Consider the following 11,047-nt stretch of genomic DNA (forward strand, 5'->3'; position numbering starts at 1 on the left):
AAGAGAGGAAGTCATACATATCAACAGAAAGTTAAGATTAATACAAACAAGATTTTAGATGGGATATCACTTTCTGAGATGACCCACTTCTCTCTCCACTTACATGCTAGCCACAGGAGTGATGTCAGTTTTGGAAAGCAGGATATCAGCAACAATATTGACAATATCTGCACCAACAGCAGGTATGACGACACTGGCATCAACCACTTCACCGAGCTTGTCCACAACTGTATCCAGATCAGCGGAAAAGAGCTCTGCATCGTTTTCTAACTGATTACTTACAAGGTCCTGAATCATGTCCACCACCTGCTCCGCGTTACCTGAAAACCAATGAGTTCATCATTGTTTTTAAACATGTTTTGCAAGTTTTTAGTTTGATAAGGAAAAAAGAATGATCAAGAAAGGGTATTTCTTTATTTATTGGGCTTTCTAAAGCGGCAATCTTTTCTTTTTCTATAAAATGAAAAGCAATGAAATATAAAATGATTTTCGTACGGCTGATCCTCTTACCAGTAGTAACATTGATATTTTCCAAGTCTGATATGGTTACAAATGGTTTACAATTTGTCATATCAGGAACAGACCAGCTGGTCCGGTCAGTTTCAATGTCTAACTTGCTGTAGGGAGTAGAAAATCAGAGTGAATATGACAAAAGGAAAAGTAAACAAACGCCTTCTTTTCATCTGATAATCCACAAATAATTGTATTCTTTTCAGTGACTTTAGGCTACAAACAAATGGTAGCAGGTCAGCCCAAGTCTGCCCTGAATCCACCTTAAGGTGGTGAACTAACTGGTAACTTAACTGGTTTGTAAACTCCCTCACTCTGACATCTCTCCATTACTGCATGTCCATAGGATCCTGTTTGTGCGTGTGTATATTTCAGCCTATGTGTGTGTTGCATGACTCATTAACAAAGTGTAAAGACAGAATTTAAATTTAAAGACCTTACTCATCGTTATGTTACAAAAGAAAAATGGGATAGGGGGAGATGGGATAAGATGCAGCAAGGATTTCTCCTTTGTATTCCTCGTGTTTCTTCATCATTTAAGTTTACAGTAAAAACAGGCTAGTTGTACACCTTGGACAAGTTTGGGAAAAGAAAATATTGCAATTTGAAAACTGCAGTGACTTGTACAGTCATAACATCATGTTACCAGATACTCAGCAGATCTTTTTTTTCTTAGGTTGGTGGTCGGTTATGAGCAATGCAATACAACACACATTTTTCCTACTTAGGAGCTTATGAATGCAAAGTCAAGCTCAGTCTTTGGCTAATGCATTTATTGCCAGTTTCCAAAAAGGGTGGTGGTAAGTCTATAAAACCACCTGTCCTCTCTTGATGACTGTGTTTGGACTTCATAACTATCAAAGCAGAGTGCCATTAACACTAACAGACCATAAACCTGAGTCCCTGTCCCTGTCCCTTCAGTGATATTTAATTAAGCAAAAATAACACAAGGGAGATGGAAGCCCTTTATTGCACTAATAATAGTTCACTTATAGGAAATTGATTTTTGCATGTGTTAAACACTGGCAGGGATCTATCAGCTTATATGTGCAGTAAATGGGATGATTGATTGAAACAGGACATTGTTATTGAGGGAATTCTCTTGTACCGCTCAGCTGTCTCCATGGAAACAGACTCAAAGATCAAATAGGTTTGAACCTTGTCATAAACCAGCAATCTGACTATACTGTGGAAACACATTGGGTATGGTTTAAGTTAATTTCTTACCAAAGCCTGGAGGCTCTTTCTGATTTTGGCTTCTTGCATCCCATTTCCTGTTTAACTTCTGGAAATGCTTCAGGCCAAATATATTCTCCAAAGATTGTGAAAGTGGTTTCCTCTAAGCAGTTTTCTGGCACTAAAAAAAGAAAATATGCGCAGTCAAGTTTAATTTCATAACTAGACTACTGGTAAGTTCTCTTTCCAAATGGTGTTGAGAAAATGGTCTCACCTATATGCTTGATCACTAAGTTCATAGTTTGTATAGTAAAGGATCCATTTTCATACTTTGACGTCAGTGCGGCATGGATTAGAGCTTTATTACTTTCCACACTGTTCATGTTGAATTCCTGAACATGGAAGGTACAGTTATATCTGTAGATGAAAAACACAACATGAGTTTTAACTTCAAGGCTTTGATACAGTCAATCCAGAGTTCAGTACAAATCCAGCTGTGTTACAGAAGAAAACAGAGAGGCTTCAGCTTTCAGCATCATTATGGTTTTCTTTGTTCAGTCACCTACTGTGTTTGTTGGCCGTCCAAAATCTAAAAGAAAGGAATCAGAGTGATGTACTGTAATGACTTCAATATGAATTCTTATTTGACGATTTGATTCAACTTCTGTGGAAAATAGTTTGAAATATAAAATAAATTGCACTTATTAGTTTTGTTTGTCTTCTTTTATTTAAGTTGGATACGATAACAATGACATATATATACTCACCACGTGTCCATTGTACTGCTCCATGTACCTATGCAGTACAAAAAAGAGATTTCATCTTTTTCAAAGAGCTTCATGTGACATATATTGATATAACCTGAATGCTAGGTATGCCATAACTAATAAATCCAGTGCCCACCTGCCATTAACCTCTTCTATGATGAGGTTCAGTACAATCATGCTGTTATTCACCTCCAGCTGATTTTTCACCTTTAGACCCAAGAGAATAACTCAGTGTAAGGTTGTTTTCGTTGGAGAAAATGACTAAGTGTTTTTGTGTGGGTCTCTTACCCATGTCGTTATGTCACCCTTTGGATTTGTAGGACTGCCTGTAATACTCAAGTTCAGATCAACTCTGAAGAACAAATCTGGCCCAACTGCAAAAACAAGAAGGCAGACGATGCATCATTCAGGGAGGCATATTGACTGAGATATTTCCAATCAGGCATACATTTGCAGATTTGTTGAAACAACATTTAAATGTGGTGCTTAAGACAGGGAACAATCAAATAAGCAAGTAGAATAATTCCAAAATCCCCAAAAGTTTAGCCACACTGATCAGGATTCCTTTTGATAGAGTTTCAGGTTTTAAAACACAATTAAAACCTTCACTTTGAAATATAAAGCAATTCCCTCTTGAATCAGCACATGGCCTTAATGACATTAATATTTACTTTGCTGTGTTTGTCGGTAGGTCTACTATCCACTTTTCTGTTGCACTTATATGTATATTATAATTGACCTTTTTGTGATCTAAACGTGTATTGTGACTGTTTCAATGCTGTCTCCAATTAAAAACGTTTTCTGGGATGTCCGTTGGCATAGCAGTAGACTAAGTTTGCGCCATCTGTGCAAAAGCTGTAGTCCTTGAAGCAGACAGCTCGAGTTCAATCAGGCCCTCAGCTCTTTTCCCCCCATGTCACTCCACCCCAGTTTCCTACTCTATTCACTATACTATTATCTAAATAAGGCCACAAAAGCCCAAAACTTTGCCTTAAAAAAAAGCGTTCTCTCGTTGGACAAAGTTCTTCAACACTGTGAAGAAGAAATTACAGAGGAGGATGGAAAATGATGTATTTCGTTTTTTTTCTAAAAACTGACCGATGGTTTCATTGAGATCTAAAGGCTCTCCAGTCGTTGACGTGTTGACAGGTCGAGCTGGCAGGCTTTCAGTTGGACCTGTTTTTGTTAATCAAAGGACAACATTTACAAGAATACCCTTCAAACATAAGAAAACAAAAGTGCCTTTTACAGACTTTTTGAATTTAATATTAAAATCTGCAAACATGCTCTAAGAAACTGATGCTTAATCCTTTCTTGCGAGCTCACCTGATGTAGTTAATTCAGTGATGACAGTCGGAGTTGGTTTTGTCACTTCAGGGAAAGACTCTGAAATTGAATTCAATTATATGACTCACTAACATTAAAAAAAGGAACATTTAAAAAAAAAAAAGTTGAAAATAGCTGACTGTGGGAATATTAATTAGGGTTTTTTTCTTAGACTGATTAAAACATCTGATAAGTATTTTAAGTAACACAAAAATGTCCTGTATCTGATATGTATTAATTATATGTATTTCTGCAGGTGCTGATATCATTTATCCTTGTTATGCATGTATCTGCAGAATGCACCATCCTTTTAATTTGGTAACTAAACAATATCAGAGAAAGTGTTAGGTTAATTGAATTACTCAAATTGATATTTTTAATATTCTTGCTTCAGGTAAACATTTCCAATTAGAGCCAGAGACTTCTTTGTGTCTATAAAACACAGAACTAAACAAATATTGCATAATTATGTATGTACATACACGTGACACCAACATCCTTTTTCAGGACAATTTCAATGGTCATAAAAATCTACGTCTGGTTAATCTTTGGCAGAAGTCCACTCACACACAACTATGACTACATTTTGCTGGCTTTCATGAGAGGAAGAGACGTGTACTCTAGAGACTAAACGTACCTACAGGTAGGACGCTGATGCTATATGGGTCAACTGTCAGGCTGAGGAAGTCAGAAGAGTAGCTCCCACTCAGCAGAGCAGTGATGTTTGCCTGAACCACGTCCACTTTAACAGCAGGATCCACGTTCACATAGACTTCACAGCTGAAACTTGAGATGAATCGCAATGACACTCCTCATGTTATCTTTACCTAAGTTTGGAAATTATCTTGTGTCCATCTTGTGTCATGCGGCCTTCTTTTAAACTGTGGGACTTACCAGTTATCACAGGCGGAGGATGCCAATGATGCCTGGAAACACAAAGCTGTGTTATATATTTACTAAAGCTGTATTACCGGTATTCATTTCCTCAGAAAAGAAAACTGTCTCAAGCACTTCATCTGTTCTCTAATCGCTCTTTGAGGATATTGCTTCTTCTTTCCATGGAAAATCAAACTGAGCACTTATAGTGGTGTACCTGAGGTCGTTGCACATGCAGAGCTGCAAAATTATTAACCCCATGGCAGCTTCTGCTGTATGGGAACACAGATAAGAGAAATTACAGACAGGAGTCATAGTCAGGGAGCAACACTTTGATCAGAGTCTAATAATGCACCAGTCATCCCTGTAATTCACTGCCAATACAAGCCCAGAGCTTCTGGATCTTGATGAAACACCAGCCAACAGAAGTGAAAAGTAACTCAGTTCATTCCTCAAGCATTGCACTACAAATTCACACTATTTATTATGAATACATAGTGCTGTGTTTAAATTTACACCAATACGATTCCAGAGAAATATTGAACTTGTCACTTTGCTTTAGGTTCTGCCAGCTTTCCAATTTAAAAAAAAAAAAAATACATCTAATTGCATACATTCATAAAACACAATTCACTTATCCCAAACAAATCTAAACTGCGTATATGTTTTAAATGTGTTCTACTTGACCAATAACAACTGTTACATCTCACTAACACTTTTGGTATTGTTGTAATTGGCTCATAGGTGTGATTGGGGTGCAATCTTTTATTAACTGTTGTTTATTTATTTGTATGGCAGAATTGATAAACGTACAGGAGTGTTTTTCAAACTGAAGTTGTGTTACCTTGGAGATGACACAAAGACGTCACGGACAGAAATCCTTGGAGGGAAAATGCTCTCCAGCTGATAAGAGACGACAACAAAGGCAAATCATTTCATTCTGGCTGTTTGTTCAATGTCATTGGTTGGAAAATCCAATCCATATCGTCTCGTATTTTTCATACCCAGTTTCTTGTGACTTCCTCCAGCGACATAGGACATTTTCCAGCCCTCAGAGACGTATCCAAGAATGTCCACATTTTGATTTTGTACAGTGACCATGCTAAAAAAAACAATAAGAAAGAAAAATGTTAGACCTAACACCAAGGTGTTTTATGAACTTAGGAATGTGTTGTTCGCCCTTTCTTTGACCTTGCACTTTAGCTACTGAACAGCAAAGTGTATTATCTGCCCACTCATTCAACGTTCACCCTGATTGCCTAGTTTTGTGAACAGGCGGGGAAAACTGTTAGTGATTTATTTTTCTAACCTGATTGACCATGAAATGCAATTGAAAAAGGTCAAACTGTATTTACCACAGTGTAGATGGCTGTCTGGCTCTGGAGGGCAGTTGTATTTCCACTGTCGCAAGTCCCAGCTCACCACATCTCCATCAGAACAACTCTTTTCTCTCATTTCCTCGGCGCTCCATTCTCTCGCCCACATCCTGAACAGACCAATGTCGCCGAGCAGACCCTTCCCATCCTCCTCCTGCACCTCACTGTTTAATACATAATGAGACACCCCCAGAGTGAGAGTGCCATTTGGGGCCAGATGTTGGGGCGAGAGGGGAGCCACAGAAGCCTCAAGCTCCTTGTCTCCATCGATGTAGACTCGTAGCCTCTGAGCTCGTCCGGACCAGGTGACACAAACAGAGTACCATTTGTCTGATTTTAGTTCCTTTGTCAAGGGTACTTTTCTTCCAAACAGCCACACTGACCCCTTTCGACCTTTGCCCTGAAGTCCCAGCTCGATGCTTCGTCGCCCTGGTGCTTTGTAGTCAAAACCTGTCCATTCTGTTAAAAGCTTGAGGCGTAAAAGTATGCATACAGTCAGCTCATTAAGGGCTGGTACGGCAGTGTTTGGGTGTAGCTGCCACAAACAAGGACGACCTATGAACTTCAGTTTCTTACCCCACAGACTGTTACTGTCAGAGGCAGCTGAAGATAAAACACATAAAAGGAAAAGAGGCAAGTAGATTAGACAAAACAATCATTAGTTCTCAGCTCAGTTCAGATCTTATCAAGCCACGATAAAAGAATGCAAACACAATAAAGACACAATAGAGTAATCCCAGAGATAAAAGAGCTGGTACCAAACACAGTAAGGTACCTGAGGATATTTGTGTGATATTTCCTGACTACTAAAATATTGCGAAGGCTTTCAAATGATTAAGAAATCGTACCTGAGCCCAGTAGACACACTGCCAGCAGTATACTCAGACAGAAGGCGAGAGAAGACAGGTTTCTGACGGACTTCATGGCCACATCAACAACGCAGGAGTTTCAGTGTCAGTCAAGTGATCATCTGCCGAAAGTTTACACAATAAGACTTTGTCATTTGCATTCACACAGGTGAGAAAAATACAATAAATAATAATGTATTGATACTAAAAAAAAATGTGACTTACCATAATGTCCTATGAATGGACAGATTTGTATTGTAATTTTGTGAGAAATTAAGAGATCAAATCAGCTCATAAGAAGCTGGCTGAACCACGAGTCTGCTCCTAAGCGTCACTTTAATTGTCTATAAGTAGACCTCCACGCCCTTTCCGTTTAGTTCCCAAAGTTACTCATTAATCAGTGGCCATAAATATAACTAACAAGACAACAAAATGCCATTTAAACCTTCATGAAACCTTTGCCAAAGAAATACTCACATTAACATATTGATTATGCATTTGTGTCCAGTATTACTAAGCACATGGCTGAGTTGTGAGAGTTCCAGTGGCTTAGTGACAGTTTGAGTTTGTAATAATTATCTTAACAAGGCTTAAAGTTTAACTTAAGACTCCAGGATGTTGAAGACTACAGTGCTCAACCTTCTGTGTATTGTTGTTAATGACAGATTTATCACAGTTTTCCCAGTTTGTCTGTTTGTATTTTTATATTTAGGGTTGTTACATACACTTATTTTTAAAATTTCCTAAACAATGATATCAAAAAGCTTCACTAGTCATGATTATGTTGACTTAGAGAGCAGGTTTGCATTTGTGTACGTGCGTGTGTGTGTGTGTGTGTGTGTGTGTGTGTGTGTGTGTGTGTGTGTGTGTGTGTGTGTGTGTGTGTGTGTGTGTGTGTGTGTGTGTCTGCTCTTTGGGTCACTGTAAATTTTCTTCAAACACTCAAAAGCTTCACAATGAACCTCCAGTGATAACTGCTCAAACAAATGTAATTGGCTTTACTGTGTGACATCTGCTGGCCTTGTGTGTCTTCTTTACAGTTGTGCTCTAAAGAGTTATTGGAAAGACAGTATACGTCCTTCTGTTAAGCCAGAGAAACATTAAACTACCAGTATAGTCAGTGACTCTTCTTTTTATGCCCATTATATGGCATCAGAATGGGGATTTGGTTGGCAGTTTGATGGCTCCATACTACCACAGTGTGGACAAACAGTTTATTGCAACTGTATGATTTCAGACTATGGCTTATACAACACCAGTCTGCAGCCAGTTGAAACCTTAAAAGATTACTAGAATCTGGGTGTAGAGTTTAAGATATGTTTCCAGCTAGCAAATACACTCTCACATGCACAGACATTTGTTTGAAACACATTCTCTAAGAAAGATCTCATTCATACATTTTTATTCATTTCCCTACTCCTCTGCTGCCCAGTCTAAGATGCTGGAGCGAGAACAAGGGAGTTACCAAGGGAGAATATGATATGACCGCTTGTGACATGAGGAGCCCTGGTGGGGGGACCTAAACGTCTAATATTTATTGGTCCACTGGTTGATGGTTTTGTTGGGAACCTTTCTTGCGTCACAAATGATGTAGCATTAGGGAATTTGTCAAAAAATAATTCCCAATACTTTACCTCTGCTAAATGAGGACCAGTCTGTATGGAAGCAAACCAGACTTATTCGTGATTATGCACTTATTGAGCTATATGCATTTTAAACTTGCCAAGTAAGTGTATTTTTCCTTTCTTTGGTGTGCCTCTGGTATGTGTCATATTTCTTACAGTCCAGTATATGTTCCTTGACAAAGGAAGTTCTTTGAGTTTGTGAGAGAACACGTTTTTTTTAGGGAATAAGTTGAACAAAAGAAGGATGACACACTCCATAGACTCTCCCCAAATGAGGTCATCATTATGCTGCTGTGCTCATGGTAGGTCTTACTTAAGCTGTTTTCTTTCTTACATAATTCTTAAGGGTTGACTGTCTAATCTAGTTCCAAATAATCATCATTGTTATTATTATTATAGGGATGGCACTAAGTACAGAATTGAGTACTTGTACTTTACATGTAATTCCACATGATGTTAAAAGATTTGATACATTTTGCCAGCAAGTGCACATTAATTTACTGTAGTTCTTCACTGAGTGTTGGTTTCTTTTTTCTATTAATCTACAGAAGAAGAAAAAAAATTCTCATCACTACCAACAACTGCCCACAGTTAACAGTTTAAAAAAAATACCAATTATATATGAAAACAATCGTTTTCCTTGAAGAATGAAGATGAGACTTGCACTACCTTTTCTAGTTTTCTATGTCAATCTCAGATGGAGTGACAACTTCAGACAGTCTGGGAACGGGCTCGGGGACCAGGATATGTTTTCCTTTGGCTTAAGTGCGTGGCCACCTACCATGTTAATACATCAGTTACAATTCCTTTCTGAAGATTATTATGGTGATTATTTTCTAACTCTGTCCAGATCAAAGAATTACGACGATGACTCAGTACAGCACTTGTCCCTGCAGCTTGACCCTGCCAATAACAAGGACATGTTGAGGACACTTGGTCAGTCTTTGGGCGTCCCACCTTAGGTCATTGTTCATCTCTGTGACTTTGAGGACCTTTTTCTTCAGTACCTGCGCACCTCCACCTACACACAGCCCAGGCTGCAGCACTCCTGCCTAATCCTCAGGTTGTTGCTCGGATACACAGAGCTGTGGTGAACAAGTGGGCCACTTAGACCCAAGGATGTGTTACCATGGCGCCAGCTTCAACACAGTGGATGGATCACCCAACATTTTTGTTCTTACAGAAGGTTCTCCTGTCAGAAATCAATTTCATTTTAAACAAATGAATATTAAACCTGAATTATATTACTTGATGACACAATGATATTGATAGGGTGAAGGAGTGGCTGTGCTTTGAGTGTTAAATAACCCAAGATCCAATCCAGGCCATTGCAACTTAACCCTGCATGCTGTGTTACTTCCTGTTTACCATGTAAAATAGATGAGAGGCCCTCTGGCTAAGGCATGTGAGACTGACTGAGACAGAGGATACAGTGTTCAGGTCAAGAGAAAGAACAGAGAACCATGAGAAAGTGTGATAGTCTCTCATTGGGAGAAGCTTGCTTACAGACCATTTAACTTGATCTTTAACGGTAAGGAGCCTTCAGCAGACTCACACTGGTAAGATTTGATTTTTCTTCTTTTACAATTACTTGTTTTAAACAATCTCAGTATGGATAATTATATTCTCTGTCTAGTTCTCTTCATTCTGAAAACCTTTGAATGTTAAAGGCCTAATCAAAGATATGTTATATTATTTATTTTTATTTATTTATTTATTTATTATATGTTATTATTCTTTTTGTCCAGCTTAACCGCCTTGCTTCATTAGAGTCCATAATGCTGGTTTTAATAACTGGTTCTGAGTCATAATTGCTGGTCTTGTCAGTAGGCTTCCTCTGGTGGATAGACTGTCAGTGTACCGACATACAAAACATCCATATAAACGCCAGAGGGAGCAATTGAACTTCAGGGGGAGATGAACATGGGTTTTCTTTACCCGCATAGATCGTCAATTGAATTTAATGGACCACTACTATTCTAACATTATGGCTTCATAATGGCACGCCATGCGTTTTGCACAGCTTTATACAAGCGCTCTGATTCTAAAAGCCTTACGCAGACAGAAGTAATCTCCAAAATCCTGCAACCTCCTGGAGGCATGCCGCTTTCTTGAAAGCGAACGAAGAGCAGTTGCAAGGTTTTGCAGTTAGTACAGCGACATCATCCTGCAGCATTGTTGTCTAATAAATGTATTTTCTTAATTTAAGTGTTTTATTAAGGATATATTTTTTTGTACATATCTAAAAATAAATTTAACTAAACAGTATAAGATTTTTCTTGTCATTATTTTAAACAGCAGGTACAATACAGTTCTCAAATAAGAATTATGTTTTGGCTGTGGTATAATGCATGGAATTACTTTTAAAGATGATTTTTCTTTTGTAATAAAGATTACAACAACTGGCCATAACCTAAAATAAAAGAAAAGCTTACATTCAAAGTGAAGCATATTGCATGCTGTTCATCCGCTTTATTCGACTCTGTCGTTGGTCCGAGAAACTGTCAGAGTTAGACCTCTTCTCTTTCACCATATCTTTGATG

At 38.3% G+C, this 11,047-nt stretch overlaps 1 protein-coding gene across 4 annotated transcripts in view; it reads right to left on the bottom strand.

Moving 5' to 3' along the window:
• The window catches only part of adgrg4a (adhesion G protein-coupled receptor G4a), a 382,000-nt gene extending 374,757 nt beyond the window's left edge, over positions 1–7,243 (bottom strand). For 2 of the 4 annotated variants that reach the window (XM_061048399.1, XM_061048396.1), the window contains exons 1-18: positions 7,105–7,243; positions 6,880–7,001; positions 6,011–6,634; positions 5,660–5,757; positions 5,500–5,558; positions 4,873–4,927; positions 4,674–4,705; positions 4,417–4,565; positions 3,780–3,839; positions 3,552–3,629; positions 2,742–2,827; positions 2,590–2,660; positions 2,454–2,481; positions 2,253–2,275; positions 1,961–2,103; positions 1,738–1,867; positions 511–617; positions 104–320 (exon numbers count right to left, since the gene is read on the bottom strand). In XM_061048399.1, the coding sequence (XP_060904382.1) occupies positions 104–320; positions 511–617; positions 1,738–1,867; positions 1,961–2,103; positions 2,253–2,275; positions 2,454–2,481; positions 2,590–2,660; positions 2,742–2,827; positions 3,552–3,629; positions 3,780–3,839; positions 4,417–4,565; positions 4,674–4,705; positions 4,873–4,927; positions 5,500–5,558; positions 5,660–5,757; positions 6,011–6,634; positions 6,880–6,955 (2,036 nt within the window). In that variant the 5' untranslated portion in view covers positions 6,956–7,001; positions 7,105–7,243. The remainder of the gene's footprint in view (positions 1–103; positions 321–510; positions 618–1,737; positions 1,868–1,960; positions 2,104–2,252; positions 2,276–2,453; positions 2,482–2,589; positions 2,661–2,741; positions 2,828–3,551; positions 3,630–3,779; positions 3,840–4,416; positions 4,566–4,673; positions 4,706–4,872; positions 4,928–5,499; positions 5,559–5,659; positions 5,758–6,010; positions 6,635–6,879; positions 7,002–7,104) is intronic. The other 2 variants (XM_061048397.1, XM_061048398.1) reach the window with 2 other exon arrangements.
• Positions 7,244–11,047: the final 3,804 nt, after the last annotated feature.

The sequence above is a fragment of the Labrus mixtus genome, chromosome 10 (genome assembly GCF_963584025.1).
Source record: "Labrus mixtus chromosome 10, fLabMix1.1, whole genome shotgun sequence".
Lineage (NCBI taxonomy): Eukaryota > Metazoa > Chordata > Actinopteri > Labriformes > Labridae > Labrus > Labrus mixtus.